At 44.0% G+C, this 16,628-nt stretch overlaps 1 protein-coding gene across 1 annotated transcript in view; it reads left to right on the forward strand.

The window, feature by feature from the left end:
* Positions 1–11,392: 11,392 nt before the first annotated feature.
* The window catches only part of HMCN1 (hemicentin 1), a 166,877-nt gene continuing 161,641 nt past the window's right edge, over positions 11,393–16,628 (forward strand). The window contains exon 1 of the mRNA XM_040072701.1: positions 11,393–11,648. Within this exon, the coding sequence (XP_039928635.1) occupies positions 11,393–11,648 (256 nt within the window). The remainder of the gene's footprint in view (positions 11,649–16,628) is intronic.

Genomic DNA, 16,628 nt, shown 5'->3' on the forward strand with positions numbered 1-16,628 from the left:
ATCCCTTCTCTAGACCAACTGTGACATCAGTGAAATAAAATTTCTATGTTTAAAACCACATGAAATCCTGAAATCTTAGAATATTTTATTTTGCAAGATTGTAAACCTTCTGCTTCCAGATTTTTTTTTTTTTTTTTTTTAAATTGAAGACCCTCAAGAGCAGTCCCTTGATGAGACCATCTACAATAGAGCTTCTAAAATACACTTTGGACATTGCCTACCAGTTCCTTATTGATCTGCAAAGAAGTTCCACCTCCTGCTTCTTGGGTTCCTGAGCCTGTGCTGGGAAGGTCACACTGAGCATCATAGAGCGGCACTACCAGAAAAGGTTAGTTGGGTGCTGAATATTGCAGTTCAGCTGTGTGTTCTCTCTGTTTATTCTGGTTTTGAGGAGTGGATTTAGAAGTACTTTAACCATAACAAAAATTACAACAATAAAGACTCTGTAACTGCAAGCAACAGGAACTAAATGACTGTAACAAGCATCCCAAGAAGTCTGCAGAAATGCTTTGATCACAAGAACACTCTCAAACTCTGCCATGGTGCCATTGGTGTTATTAAGCAAGAATAAATTTTATCTTGGCATTCAAGAAGTGTAACAGAAAAAATACTATGCATTACTTTCCTGTAAATTATTTTACTGTACACACCATACATGTTTTAAGTTATTAAAGTGTGAGTACCTTAAGTTCATATTTTAAGTTATTAAAATGTGAGTATCTTAAAAATCTTCACAGCAGCTCAGGAAGGCTGGGCAAAGACAATATGTGTTTTTGCAGATACTTGAGATGTTCTGTGGCTGACACATGGAAAAGGGCATTTTCCCTCACCTTCTGCTCATCTACAAGCCATGGAAAGGAGAGGGCTCTCTATATTTTACTGACTGGATTCTAAAAAGCATGAAAATTAGTTCATTATTGTTGTTACATGTTAATTAGTGGGCACAGACTGGGGTAGAAAGGAACAGAGCTTTTCCAGAAGACCCGTGGGCTTTAGCAGCAGTCCTGCCAATCTAGACCCTGCATTTTTGGAATTATTATACATGCCAATATACATGGCACCTAACCAGTGGATTCAGAAAATCTCCCAATGGAAATGAAGTACACAGATAGGAGAAATGGGAAAGTTGATCAGTCAGCCTGTGTCTGGAATTTGGCCTCTCCTACTGAAGGATCACCTTATTCTGAACACATTGCCTGGTTAAACAGGAATGGTCTAATCCAGAGATGGCTGGAAAGGAAGAGAAGCCCATTCACCTCTTCAGGTCAGGAATTTGTTATTGTTTGTATTTAACTGGAGTCAACATTATTTCTGACACCTTTCAGCATAACAGACAACCTTTTGCTTTCAGACCCTTAGATCCAGGAGCCTGAAGGCAGGAGGTAAATCTACCCAAGACTGGAGCAGTGAAATCGGAATTTGTCTCTAAGCATAGCTGTGATCATTCCTTACAGGAGCTGTCCCTGTGCATAGGCCAGCTGCTGCAATTACAAGAACAATTCGTTTTCCCAGCTCAGCTTAGGCCAGTTGCTCATGATGTGAATTTACCAAGATTCACTGTGGTTCTTCAGAAAGGGCTTGGCATTGAGTTACATAAAGTGAATCTGCTGCTCACTCTTCTGGAGCAGAGACAAACCACAGGCAGTGACCAGAGTGTCACTTGATGCTCCACTGCGCTGGAGCAGAATGGTCTTGCTTGTCTCACATGCTGCTGTGGCTTGGCTCCAAACCAAATTTCTCTCTTGTAAGTCAGGCTTTATAAAAGAAGTTCACCCTATAACAGGGCACTGGAAAACCCACTTTAGACTGAGGTCTTCGAGTAGTGACAGGAACCATCGCTGTGCTTAGACTGTGACTAAGGGATTTGGTGACCACAGGGGAATGACCTCTGCTGCCTGCAGCTGACTTTAGCCCCACACTGCTGCTGCATCAACCTCCTGAGGTCCATTCAGGACCTCATTTGACACCCAGTAGAGCTGCAGACCAGCGGGTTGGCTTCAGTATGTGTTGTAAGGTAAAGCTGAACAGCCCGCCAGGGCTGTGCAGACCAGCTGCAGCCATAGCTGTGGGTGTTTGTGCAAACAATTAGGTGTTCTCAAGTCTCAGAAAATGAGCTTGAAATCCTAGCAGCATAGACCTGTGGCTCCTGGTTTCCAGTTTGCATAGCTGGAAGGTTGGGTGTTGCAACCAGCACCAGCTTCATAGTATCAGAACCTCACCCAGCCCCGTCTCAGGGCCCTGCTCTGTGCTGGGTTCACTCTCTGTGACCAAAGAACTACCACAGTCAGAATGGTGTCGGTTCACCCCTTCTGACTCAGGAGCCTGGTCCCAAGTAGTGCCAGGGGACATTCAGGTTGGATATTAGGAAATTTTTTTTCATGTAAAGAGTGGTAAAGTATTGTCACAGGCTGCCCAGGGCAGTGCTGGAGTCACCATTCCTGCAGGTGGTCAAAAACTGAACAGACATAGCACTTCATGATATGCTTTATTGGGCATGGTGGGATTTGGTCAAAAGTCGGACTCAACGATCTTAGAGGTGTTTTCCAATCTTCATGATTCTGTGATTCATTCCACCTTTGATTCAGAGCTCCTGATACTGCTGGTTCCTACTTTGGGCACCATTTGGCTCCCTGCACTGTGCTTTGCAAAACCAGTGCAGGGAAGGGTGCAGATGGTCTTGTTGGGGGCAGCGAGGGCTCTTGGAAACACCTCAGTTCTTTCAGTGGAAAGCCAGCAAAATCACCCCAGAGCAGACTTTTTATCTGGAAAATTTCAAACCAGACCATGAGTCTAACAAAACAAGAAGGCCCTGAAAGCAGGTTTGGAATGGAAACTGCCAGGTAACCTGATGCTGAATGATGAATTAGCCATTTCTATCTGTCATGTGTGTGTGCATTAACAACTATGTTTTGTAAGGGAAAACCTTCTTTATCACCCTTTCCTATGAAAGGCCTTTTATTCTTGTCATGAATAAAGGCTCAAATCCACTCTTATTTAACTCATCCCTTTAATCCTAGAAAATGCTATGCCTGACAGAAGGATCACATTTCACAGTAGAAGGAGAAACAGACAATAATGAAAAAATTTATATGCAAAACATTCCAAGTTTTCAGAACACCTCTGTTATGCCAAGAAGAGTGTGACTGTGGAGAATACAGTCCATGCTGGTAGTAAAACTAGCTCTCCACTAGAGGTCTTGGAAAGTTATCCTTGTTAACTCCTGGGGAAGTGCTGACTTAGAGTCTGGCAGGATTTTAAAGGATGCTTTGGTCTTTATGGGCTTAAATGTAAAAACTGAAACTGCAGACTAAAAAAAAAAAAAAACCAAAAAAAACCCCTCAAAAATTATGAACTCATAAATTGGACGAACTTGGGTCTTGGTTTCTTCAAATGCCAGGAAAACATGCCTCACATGCCTAAAGATATTTACTGCTCTGTTTCTGAAGAAATCTAAAGTAAGATTTTTAATAATGTGAGAAGTACTTAAATTAGCCAAGTTGACACACACACAAAAATATAATACTGAGATTGGAACTGTGAGCTAACACTTTCATGTGGATGAGGATAGGTGGGGAGAGAAGTGCCAAGCAATTTTCATCAGAGTCTCAGCCTGTACAGACAGGTGCCTGGAATCTGGACTTATGTTTGGTTTAAAACAAAATACCTTCCTGACAGGCTTAAAAGGAGCAAAACTACAACTCTGGAGAACTAAAAATTTATTTTCTTCTTTGCTATGCAAATGGCACAAACACCAAACTCATTCCCTTTCCTGGAAGGGTTCAAGGCCAGGTTGGACAGGGCTTAGAGCAACCTGGGCTAGTGGAAGGTGTCCCTGCCCATGGCAGGGGGTGGAATGGGATAGGCTTTGAGATCCCAAACTTTTCTAGGATTCTATGGTTTGTTGTTCCATGAAGTAGTTTTATTTCATGATTTAATGATTAAGGATGCCTAGATCTCTTTAATTTCAGCTTTATCAGAACACACCTACGGGACAGCTCTATCTAATTTCTGTCATGGGGTGTTGATTTGATTCTGAACCCTAACTCATTCCTCCTAAGAAATTAAAACTAGAAGAGTTCATTCCAAGACATGAGGTGCAGTAATTAGGCTCATCTGTCAACTGCATTCCAGAGGATAGTTCCTGGTATGAGTGGAATGGGATCCTTTATGATTTTATCTATGGTTTGAGTGTCTGTCATTGACTCCCAAACAAGTTTTTGTCTGTAGAGCCAAGTGGCAAAAGCAGCTGCCCTTTGTGACAGGATTACGATACTTGAAGTAATTTCCTCCTCTTTCGGATCCTATTCTGGGTGTCAGCCAGGAAATATTGCTGCTTGTCTGACAGATAAGGGATTGCGGAGCTATGGTCTGGACTAATTCTGTTAGCACTGCACCAAACACCTAACCTCAGGTCCTTCTGCAGTGTATAGGACTTGCTTTAGTAATAAAATAATTGAGAATAGTTCTGCATATCAATAGTTCCTGTTACATGTTATAGACTGTCATGTGATGGAACTTTTGTAGATTTTTCTCAATATCAAAGTTCATTTTAAGTAATTCAGAACTATTAAGGGAACAACAGAAAAGTATTAAATGCTAGATTTTCTCTGGTCAAATTATTGAGCAAATCTATCATTGGACCAGTTTTGAAATAAATATAAGTAAACATTTTTCCTGCAAATAAAAAAAGTACTCTTGTTTTTTGAATTCTCCTATCACTAGAATCTCTCTGTGCAACTTGATTTACTTTCCAGAATACCTTCCTGTAGGAAAGACCTGTTGTAAATATTATGTACGAAACATTTGGACGTAGGGATGGGTCTGTGTGTATCTGTGGTTTTTGCTGCTATTTAAAGGTTGTTTTCAATGTCACGTGTGAAAAGTAGTTTCATCTTCTATTCTCTAAATTCATTAAAAACAAGGCTAAAAATCCATCCTTTTTGTAATCTCGTCTCACAACATTTCCTTGTGGTGTACCAGCAGAGGGAGATCATGTTCTTCCTCTTGCTTTCCTAACACCGCCTGGTTGCCTGATTGTAAGTGTACTGATAACCCTGGCATGGTCAATGGAATATGTTGAAATTCTCCAGAATACAATCCTTGTCAAGGACAAAATTTTAATACACCTTTAAAAATTATTTTTTTAAAAAATGCCTATATGCAACAGGCAATTACTCTAGTGGTGAAAGCAGTAACTGCAGTAATTTTATGTTTTCACAGAATCATGGAATTGCTTAGGTTGGAAAAGCCATCCAAGACCACTGAGTCCAGCCATTCCCCACCACTGACCCAAGTGCCACATCCTCACATTATTTGAACACCTCCAGGGATGGGGACACCCTGTTCCAATGCCTGAACACTCTTTCCATGAAGAAATTTTCCCAGAAATCTCCAATCGAAATCTCCCCTGGTACATCATGAGGCCATTTCCTCTCATCCTTGTTTTGTTACATCTAGACTATATATCTACTTCTCTCTATATACAATTTGATGTAAAGTTCATACGTGCAATTTAATGCATATACATGGGGATTTCTTGGAGAAATCAAATGGGAGAGCTCCATGGACTGGAAAAGGAGCTCCAGGTGTTTAGGGTGGATGTAGACACCCGTGGTCAGTGGAGATACTGATATTTTAGGGGCAATGGACCCCACACTGCCTCATGCACTGTATTTAATACACAACCACAAGTAAGGTTTGCATGATAACACGTCTGTGGGTAAAAATATCTCGGAATAATGGATAATTAGCATGAATTCCCCATGTGCAGACTTAAAAAATTTAAGTACAGGATTCATTGATCTTCATGGAGCAGATCTTGAAAAATTACCTTTATGGCATGGCTCTTCTTTTGCTTTCAGGGTGTTCCCAGTGTTTTCATAAAGAAATACATTACTTTTCTCATTAGATATTTAATATCTTGAAATCTCCACCCATCGGTTTATCTTCTCTTCTGTTTTTCCAAGTAAGCAGCAGAGCAGGTCTTAACTTGATCCTGGTCTTGCTCCATAATTGTATTAATGAAGGCAGCAAGTCTGCTTCTGAGCCAGAAACAAAACTTTTGACCCCTGACTTCTATGTCATGATCACAGGATGGCCTGTTTTATAAAACAAATGTTTTATAACCAAAAGCAAAGCGATTTCATCTTGCAGATGAGAGATGATTCAGTGCTACAGCGGGATGAAATGGTCTCTTGGCTCAGGCACAGGGTTTGTTAAACAAACTACTCCAGTTGCTACAGCTACTTACACCTGTGTCTCACTCTTTTTCACTGGGATGTGAGAGTTTGAAATGTGTTTAATTGTGAATCAAACTGACATTTATATTTAAGCAAACCTCTGTGGAACAGAAAGAAGATTCAAAATGGCAGAAGTGTCTCTGAAGGACTTCCAGATTCTTCATAATGTAGAACACACAGCATGTTAAAATACCTCATTTTTACAACTTTTACAGAAAAAGCTGCCTGTCATCAGAAATATTTGTAGAACATGGGGAACTGCCACCATTCACCTGTCTGCTCTGATTCCGCTGGTAAAGCATTAATTGGCGAAGCCTTGAAGTATTAGAGCACACTGAATTCAAAAAGGAAGCCGAAACCATAAAACACAGCATGGCCACAATTCAGCCAGACACAAGAGGTGAACATTTCAAAACAGATTTCTGTTCCCAGCTTATCTCTTTATAGCTGTAGGGTAGGAGCAGGGAACATGGCCTGTAGCTTAATTTCAGATTGAAACCTTTTGGAGAAGTTGAGATCAGAAATTTGCAGTTCTTCAGCATCTGGGCTATGTAATAAAAACATTCATTCCTACACAGATGCTAGTATCCAAGGGCTTGTTTCCTTAACTAGAGCAGGTTGTTTCTAGTCACGTGGATTCTGGAGAAAACTCACAATGAAGAGTCTGAAGAGTCAGAAGGCAGAAGTAGAATGAAAGTTGCATACATCCCATTTTTATATTAAATCACAGTTTTTATATTGTTGGCAAAGGTAAGGTACCTCCCAGGAAGCTGTGAATCCCCAGTGACTGAAAGGCCTTGAGATTGTTCAGTATAGAGGCTCTCTGATTCTGACTGCAGGACAGCTTTTAACCATCTCCAGTGAAATGCCTTGGTCACAGAGCGGAGAGATGAGTACTAAAAACACACTGTCCACGTGTGAGAGCAGCTGCAAAGATGAAAACCACAGGGCAGGCTGGAAAAGGGTCAGTTGTTATTTGATCCCCTCAGAGTCTGAACCCTCATCATATAATGGCATTCACATTACAAAACCACCCCAGGAGATGTGCAGGTCTTTTCATGGTCTCTGTAGAGGAATATGAATATTATAACAATATAACCACAGATTAATCCATCAGCCCTTTCTCTTTTCTGCGCCTTGCTTATCTTTCCTTGCAGATCTCCAAGCAGCAGCTCCAGTGAGCTGCATTACCTGCTTCCAGGCTCCTGACATACCTGCTAATTCCTGTCGTAGCATTCCTGTCCTGTGATCCCACTTTAACCCAATCCTTGCCAAAAGCAGCATAGATTCTGCCTGCATGCAAGAATTTGAGACACACAAGGTTTTTTTTCAGTTTTAGAGCGGTGAATTTGCAACTCATATGCAGGACCAGAATGTCTGCATAGATAAAATACAAAGACAGGACTAAAGACTGGCTAAGAAAATACGGTCAGTGAACTGGAGAGATCTCACTCTGCAATACACTCACTTCCCACAGGGAGAGCCAAAGCCACCTACCCAAAACAAACAGTGACTGTGCCCTCCTTTTCCACAATTAATCAAGTTCAAACAAAATTTTAAAAAGAAGAAAATGAGGGAGAGGACTTTTAGGAGGATTTGGAATAAAAGCTTTAAATGCATAAATGCATAAAAAGTTATATGGGGTTCCAGAGGAAACACAATACTATCAAATGTCTGTGACAAGGCGGCTCAGAGTATCTGGGATACGTGCAGAACTTGCTGGCCAAGAGAGAGGTGTCGTGAGAAAGAGCTCTGGTAGATGCAGCCTGCTGAGAGTGGTCCATGGGATCCCAGGAGGAGCATTTGTTTTGGGACCAGCAGTTGCTCTGTAATTAGAGAGCAGCATCAAATTTAAAAACAATCATTTTGATACTCCTCTTCAGATGGAAACTTGGGTTTTTGAAGTGGAGTCTTGTTTGTTATAAACGAGGATGAAACAAGCAGCTCTTTCCTCATTAGCAGCCACTGGACAGTAACTATTTTCAGCTGCAAATTACAAAATGGGGCAGATTCAGACAGGAGCACAAAGGGTGAAAAGTATTTCCTTCTCAATCTTCTAAGCTAGTACATGAATTTTATTAGTTTTAACTGAGATGAGCTAGAAGAAGGAATTAAGCAACTTAATTCTTTACTCCACCTCAGCTAATACTTTGCAACTGTCCAGAATAAATACATAGAGAAAGACTTATGGACTGTTTGGGTTGGAAGGGACCTCTAAAGGTCAGCTGGCCCACACATTGCCCACACTCAGTGTGACAGTGCAGCAGCGTGGTGGCAAGGGTTTGCACTTTTAAGACCAAATCTGTTGGATTCTTCCAAGCTACCAAATTGCACAAAGAAAATGTTAAATTCCAGCCCCAAAACAGGCACAAAAAGATGACCAAGGTGACGTTAGAAACGCTCAGAATTAGAGAGTGAGAATACAACTGAAATATCTGTGCATATGAAGGAGACTCCAGTAGACCTGGTGAGGGTGGCACCCACTGTGGCAAAACCAGGGCTGCTCCCTCTGGGTTACCCCGACCCCACTGCCCTCCATGCCCTGCCCACAGCCCCCTACCCTAATTATCCCCAGGTGTTCCTGCACAGAGCACTCCCACAGTGCCACGGCCTGACCTCAGAGTGCCTGTGCTTCACTGTCATTCTGGAATCCTGTCAAAAGCTTACTGCGGAGCATGTCAGAAGGAACACAGGGATTTTTTTATTTTATTTTATTTTTTTTCAATAGATGAATCTTTGGCAAACTATGAAAACCATTTCATTGGAGAAGAAGAAAAAAAAAGTTGTTCCTCTTGCTACGGGACTTTCTTCCTGCAAATTTCAAAGGCCTGCTGTGAATAATAGTGTCAGAGCTTCCAAGCTGCAAGGCTATTTTATAGTGGAAAGTGTGAGGCAACCAAAATAAATATCAGTTTCCACTGTTACAAAATAAAGATTTTGCTTTATGTTGTACCTTAAAAGCCATGTGCAGGGATGTGTTTTTTGGGACACAGAAGTAGGTACCCCAGAGGGTTATTTTTTCCTACAGGCATTGGGTTTGTTCTTTCTTGTTCACAGCAAATTGGGAAATAATTTGAGACAGAAAACACGATAACTGTCTTTGTGATGCAAAACATAACAGGAATTTGTCTTCTTAAAGGACTGAAGGCAGTTCTTAAATCCAAACACTGCCAGTCCTTAGGATGTTCAAAATACATATTTTATTTAATGGCGTGAGTGCATCTCTCCTTACACAATTTGTGAGTATTTTTGACAAACCTGGTCCTAGTTTTCTGCTAGCAGAGTTACAGATGAGACAAGTTTTCCATGGTTTGGGGTTTTATTGCGAATGCTTCACACAGCTCTGTTTATGTGCTTCCTTCTCATGACATCAGTGCTGAAGGGGAGAAAGAATGTAAACATCTGCTTTTTATAATTCAATTCCAGGCTTATAACTTGATTAGGATAAGCAATGTTTCTACATGATTTATTTTCCAGTCACAACAATGCACAGTTATAGCAGCAATTTGAAGATTAGTAAAATAAGGATGGAAACTAATGAGGTAAATCCTGCTTCATGGTCTACCTTTCTGAGATGCACTAAACATGGCGCAGAGCTCGGGGATTTCCCTCCCACTTGATGTTGAAAATGATGTCCCGTTACTCCCCACAGTGCAGGATGCAGCCCATGGAAAGGAGGCTTACACAGCAGCACTGAGGTGAGCTGGAGCTAAAGGAATTTGGCTCCTGACTCTCTGCAGAGCCCTTCTGTGTGGCATTGGGTCAGGACTGAGTTTTCTAAAGATGCCTGCTGGGACATTGCTGCATCCCTAAACAACTAAGAAGGCCTGAAATATAAAACATTTAATCTCTTCAATCGGCTGAGCGGAGTTAAAACTCCATTCTGGTTGCTTCCCTTCCTTTGTTTTCCAGGCTTTTTCTTGCACCAGGAACCAACAGTGCGTGGAGCCACGGTCCTGGTCACAGTCTGGAGTTTTTCCTACTCCCTTTATACTATTAAATTTAAGGATATGCTCGTGGGCACTGAGGAGGGCTTCAGCAGTAGTTGTGGATGTGTAACTGAAACCAAGGGACAGCCAGGGCAGTAGCGCATGACAGCGATTTCGGTCTTGTATCGTGTTTCCAATAAAAAAACGCTAAAAATCACAGAATCCCAGAATGGTTTGGGTTGAAAGAGACCATAGGGTTCATGCAGTCCTACCCCCTGCCATGCTCAGGGACACCTTCCACTATCCCAGGTTGCTCCAAGCCCTGTCCAACCTGGCCTTGGACACTGCCAGGGATCCAGGGGCAGCCACAGCTTCTCTGGGTACCCTGTGCCAGGGTCTCCCCACCCTCACAGGGAACGATTTCTTCCTAATATCCCATCTAACCCTGCTCTTCTGGGACGAGCCCACACTGCCACCCTCACCTGGGGCAGGTGCGGGCACAGACCCCGGGCCGTGAGGGACAGGTGCTGCTGGCATGTGGCCGGGGCAGGAGGACCCAGGTGAGGGAGGGACCCCGGGGTGATGGAGCGACCCGGGGGGGCGGAGAGACCCCCTGGCGAGGGCGGAAACCCTGAGGAAAGGACGGCGATCTCGAAGCGAGGGGGAGACCCCAGGTGAGGGAGGGACCCCGAGGTGAGGGCCGGGGCCGCTGCGGGCCACGGGAGGCGGGAGGGGGCGGGCGCCGCCTCAATCCGCAGCCGGTACTGCCGGGGCGGCAGCCGCAGCTCCATCCGCAGCCCCAGCCGGCAGTAGCAGCCCCGGCCGGCAGTAGCAGCCCCGCGCCTCGGCCGGGGCTCAGCCCTGTTCCTCGGGGCGGCGCTGCCCCGGCCCTGCCCGGTAGGGAAGGCGGAGCGGGGCCGCAGCCGCGCGCAGACAAAAGCGGCGGCGCTTCCTGCTCCGCGGCTGAGGGGAGCGGCTGGTGGGCGACGGGCTCCGCTCTCCCCTCCCGGTCTGTGCTTCCCTCGGTCTGTCCCCGCTCTTCCCGGTTTATGCCAGCGCTCTTCCCCGCCCGTCCCGGTTTATCCCTGCGCTCTCCCCGGTCCGTGCCGGGTCTGTCCCCGTGTTCTTCGCGGTTCCCCCCCGCACTCTCGGCGGTCTGTCCCGGTTCCCCCGGCCCGACTGCCCCCGGGAGTGCCTTTCCCGGCCGCCGCGGGTGCGGGCGCGATGGGTGTCGGCGGGAGCCCCGGGGCTCTGGGCACGGCGCTGCTGCTGCTGCTCGCCCTGAGCGCCCGCGCCGTGCCCGAGCCCGAGGCGGTGCCCGAGGGAGCCTCCACCCTGGCCTTCGTCTTCGATGTGACCGGCTCCATGTACGACGACTTGGTGCAAGTTATCGAGGGTGCATCCAAGATCCTGGAGACATCGCTGAAGAGACCCAAGCGACCGCTGTACAACTTCGCGCTGGTGCCGTTCCACGACCCAGGTAGGACATTCCTCCCGGTGGGCTGGGGCGGGCAGGAGCCGGGAAGGGCATCAGGGAGCTCCCGAGGGCTGGCAAAAGATTGGGTTTCCTGCGCTTGCACAGACTGGAGCCTGAAGTATTCCTGTCCCGTGCTAGTCTGCCGCACGCGTTTCTCTGCCGAGGGCGTTTTGTGACCACCGCCTCCCAGTCTCTCTACAACGCTTCCCAAAGCCTTCAGGATAGACTGGAATGGGCTCTAAGTGCGCTTTGTGCACCCAAGAGTAGCTTAAGGGACCAAATACTCCCCTTAATTGTTCTGATACGGTCTGAAGTAGCGTCTGTGAACTGCACGTGTAGTAGTAACGATGCTACTGAGCTTTTTTCCAATGCCCTTCTATGGGAGCGCACTCAAGAACATGCATAATGCAGTTGCGCGCTTCCTCCTGTCTTGTTATCCCATGTTTACATTCGGAAACTTGCAGTGAAATGATCCAGAAATTTTACATGGTGTGGGGTTTTTTTTGTTTGGGGTCTCATTTCTTTCCCTCATCTTACCTTTTACCCTGCTTCTGCTGTACATCGTTGCATTCCTCTCTTTCAGCATCTGTTTTTTGTTCCCTTCCTATCCATATTCTCTGGCTTTCTTCCTCCTTCCTTGTCAAATTCTTCTGTCGACTTGAAGAGGAAATAGGAACAGGATGCCCCAGGCTGGTGATGTGCGCTGTGCTGTGCAGTAAAAAATCTCTTAAAAAAAAAAAAAAAAAGAATCAGAAAGTGGGGAGAAATGGGAAGAAAGCCCCTGAAAATTACCTTTTGGCTTTAGTTCCCATGAAATATCTCAGAATATGAAATTCCCAAACTCAGTGCTTAAGAGTTCCGTTTTTGCAGGGATGTCACCGAAAAAAATGGACATCCTTTCTATTTCCCCCCAGTCACAGATACTTCTGCTTACAAGATGTATATTTGCTATTGGTACAAATACCTTAAACCAAATGCTTAGAAAATGAGAGGGAATAGCTTGTGTAGGTGCTCCTTCTTTTTTTTTTTTTTTTTTTTTTCCTTACAAAAAATTCTTCATTGTGGTATCAGAGTGTTCTGTCACAAAAGGGTCCTTATAGTTTCCACAGTTGGTGTAATTTTGTTTTTGTTTTCCCTCTGTTCCCCCATTCCCCCTCCCCTTTTTGTTTTTGTTATTTTATGGAAGAAGCTTGTATAAGACTTAAAAAGCATCATGCCACAGAAATAAACAAGAAGAGAAAGATTTGGGTCAAGTGTAGAACCTAGAACTCTTTAATATCCTTCTGGAAAATCCATTTGATAGATCTCTTTGAACCTCTTTTTCCATGGAATGGCCAGAAGATCAAGAGGATGGGTTGGAAGTGTATTGGTTTGATTTTCTCTCAATGATAGCACATCTTCACTTCAGTGTGCAGAAAGGGATCCAGTCTAGGAGTTGATAGTTCTCTTTTCCAGAGTGATTGGGTAACTATTCCATCAACAAGAGCAAGAAGATCTTGTGTGGTGCACTTTTAGTTTGCAGGTTTGTGTGGTGGTCCTTTGTTCTTGTGCGTCTCAGCTTTCTCTCAGGGGTAGTCCTGTGTTTAGTTCTCATCACAGACCATTTCCATGTCCTCTGTTTCAATAGCTCCTGTTTTCTTTCTCATTGCATATGTTTTCATTCAGTTTTTCTTCTTCACATTTTCACCTTTTCAGTCCTTTTTTACATCCTCCTCTCATTCTTTCTCCCACTGCCTCTCCATGTTCTTTGCTTGTGTTCCAGACTGACTCCTTTGACCATGCTTTGCTCTACCACCCCTCCTCCACTGCCACCTTCCCCTCCTTGAGTCACATTTTCCCACTCACTGACTCCTTGCTTCCTTGCCTCCTCCCCCATTCCCACTCTTTGCACAGGAGATCCCTTTCCTTGGCAAATGTTAGACTTAATTCAGTGGAGTGACTGAAACTTAAACCTGCAGAGAACTGACCTGTACAGCGCAGAGCTGCTGGCAAACGTGCCTCAGAGTATCCTGTTACGCCTCTCTCTGTGGAAGTCCAACTTCCCCGAGGGGGCCTTACTTCTTAGTGTGATGGACGACTTGTGAGGGCAGGGAGCTCTCTCAAAGTGGAGGATGGACAATTTTCAGATTCATTTTGTCCTAGTTTCTGAAAACTATTTATTTAGTCTTTCTCAGAGTTAGAAAGACACACCACTAGCCAATGTCTTGAATTTTTTGGATGTGTAAGGTCGAGGTGACTGATGGTCATCCGTACTGTACATCTGATGATGACCAAGCTGAGGCACTTGAAAAGAAAGTGCAAGAAATGCTTTTGTGACCACTTCAACCTCTTTTTTTTTTTTTTTTTTTTAAATCTATAGAGAAGTAGCTTTACTCAGAAACCTCATAAAAACATTGCTTGACAAGTATCTCACAGCATCCAGTTCATTTACCTAGTGTTGTTCTTTCTGAAGGTTGCTCCACTGAATTAATGAGCATGAAGCTATTTTTTTCACAAGTTGTGTTGTTATTCACTCAAATCTTCTTCCCAAGAAAGAACTTTGTCTGTAGCTGCCTCTGGATGTTTTGGTGAGGTGCTGTGGTCCCTGGGGCAGGTGGGACTCTACAAGGGATCCAGATATAGTTGGGGCTCAGGTCCAAGGAGCTTCTCTTTGTATAAAGGTGCCCCAATGCAGATACTGATATTGATGCACTATTGATACGTAATTGCAATTTAAATTGGGTGTGGATTTGGTTTTGATCTCTTGTTTTCCTGGTCTGTGCTGCAGAGTGCACTTGGCATCCCAGAGGATACAGCTGGATTGTAAATAATTTGGTATAAATGTATTCTAGCAGAATATGGGAGGATTTTTAAATAACTCAAAGTGCTGCATTCTTAGTACTGCATTGAGGCACTGGAGCTTGTCCAGGGAAGGGAATGGAGCTGGGGAAGGGTCTGCAGCACCAGGAGAGGCTGAGGGAGGTGGTAAAGGGGCTCAGCCTGGAGAAAAGGAGGCTCAGGGGGAACTTTCTGGCTCTGCACAGCTCCCTGACTGGAGGGGACAGCCAGGAGAGTTGAGCTCTGCTCCCAGGGAACAGGGACAGGATAAGGGGAAACGGCCTCAAACTGTGCCAGAGCAGGTTCAGGTTGGACATTGAGAAAAACCTTTTCATAGAAAGGGCTGTAAAGCATTCTCACAGCCTGCCCAGGGCAGTGGTGGAGTCCTCATGCCTGGAGGTGTTCAAAAACCAAGTGCATGTAGCACCTGGGGACAAGGTTTAGTGGTGGTGGTGGTGGTGTTGGGTTGATGGTTGGACTTGATGTAAAGTGTCTTTTCCAGCCTGAATGGTTCTGTGATTCCATGATTGTGATTTGCCAATGCACTGGGGGGTGTAATGGTAGATTTAAATGTCGTGCTCTCCTACTGCAGTGGCATTTTGGTAGAACAGGAATACAAGTATATATTTATATATAATATATTTATATATAATATATTTATATTAGTATCAAACCTGAGGCTTTTGGCACAGAATTATGGCCTATGGAAAAATTTGTCATGGGTTTCACATTCCTATACCATGTACCATCTGGTGGGATGCAGAGTTCGACTTTGGAGAAACCTTTTGCTTTGGATTCTACTTTGTGAATAAGCACGTGCAGTGTTTTAACAGATTACAGGGAATTTTTTTGTTGTGGACTTTCAGTGCTTAAACGTGATCACAGAACTTCTGTAGATAGTAAAAAGGGCTGTTGACTAAGAAATCTCTTGCCAGACTTGTGTTCAATGGAAGAACTGGCGTGGGGGGTGGAAAATTGTCCCAAATTTAGGAAGAGTTGGCACAGGAAAGTTTTGAACTGGAGCTGAAGCTGAAGATCAGCAAATGCTTTTGTAGTTGCGTGTTGTGGGTCCTGATGTCCTACTAGCTCCCATTGTATCCTGTGGAAATGGGATTGGACTTGGAATGTCTTTATTTAACATCTGTGGCCAGCTTTGCTATTTTTTCTTTATGCCATTAAGGAATTTTGGAATGGAAAATAACTCTGAGAGGACAAATTCATCCCTAGTATTTTTCTGTAAAGCTAATGGAATTATACCAGTCATAACTCACTCTGTGTGATTTAATCAAGCATTCCTTTAGTGTGAATGGCTATTCTATAGACCAAACTCCAGTAATTAATTAAGACAAAAATGAAGGGAATATATAACCTCTGGACTTCCTAGGCTAGAGGACGGTGTTTGCCTGTTCATACTCTGCATATCTACAGAACTCTGTCCTGACCCTTTTCTTACAAATCAAATAGAAGACACTGTGTGAGAAAAGGGAAAACATTAATAATGCTTAGTTTAGATGGGAAAATAGTATTTAACTTAAGTCACACAGTAAGTGTGTAGGAGAACTAGGAATACATTTTTTTCTCAATCCCACTCCTCTCTTTTGAGAGAGTAAAGCTTTTTTCTATCTTGAAGTTATGCACATAGTTAAGCATGTAGTTATGTTTAACTGGAGTCTCCTTTCTTTAACAGACTGGCAGGGCTGTGTCTGTAACATGGTTAGGCTGCTGAGCCACATAGCTTGGATTAAGTTCAGGAGGTCATATGAAAAGTCTGGGAACTTTAGGTTTTGCAGGTTTGGTAGTTTTTTTTTTTAGAAGTTACAATGAAGAAGTAATGTTTTTTCCAGAGGAGGAATTCTATGAAATTAAAATTAGCCTATTAATGGAGTTAAAGTTTTTCATACTTCCTGACAGGAAAAGTACTGTGGCTATGCAGATGGATGATGAAGGGAGAAGGGAAGGCATTCCTGTGGCTTTGCTGTACCTACAGCTGGATGGTACCATGGATGATGTCGCTGCCTCTTCCTCTCACTTCCAACTCACCTGATAGCCCTTCTCCTATGTGCTGCCCTGCACTTCTGCATTCTTCTGTGACTTGAGGTCTTTGGCCTTGGGCTTTGCTCTCGGATTTATGGGTGTCTAAACTTCTCAGGCAGAGGCTGAATGTGT

The sequence above is a fragment of the Hirundo rustica genome, chromosome 9 (assembly GCF_015227805.2).
Source record: "Hirundo rustica isolate bHirRus1 chromosome 9, bHirRus1.pri.v3, whole genome shotgun sequence".
In the NCBI taxonomy this organism is placed as follows: domain Eukaryota; kingdom Metazoa; phylum Chordata; class Aves; order Passeriformes; family Hirundinidae; genus Hirundo; species Hirundo rustica.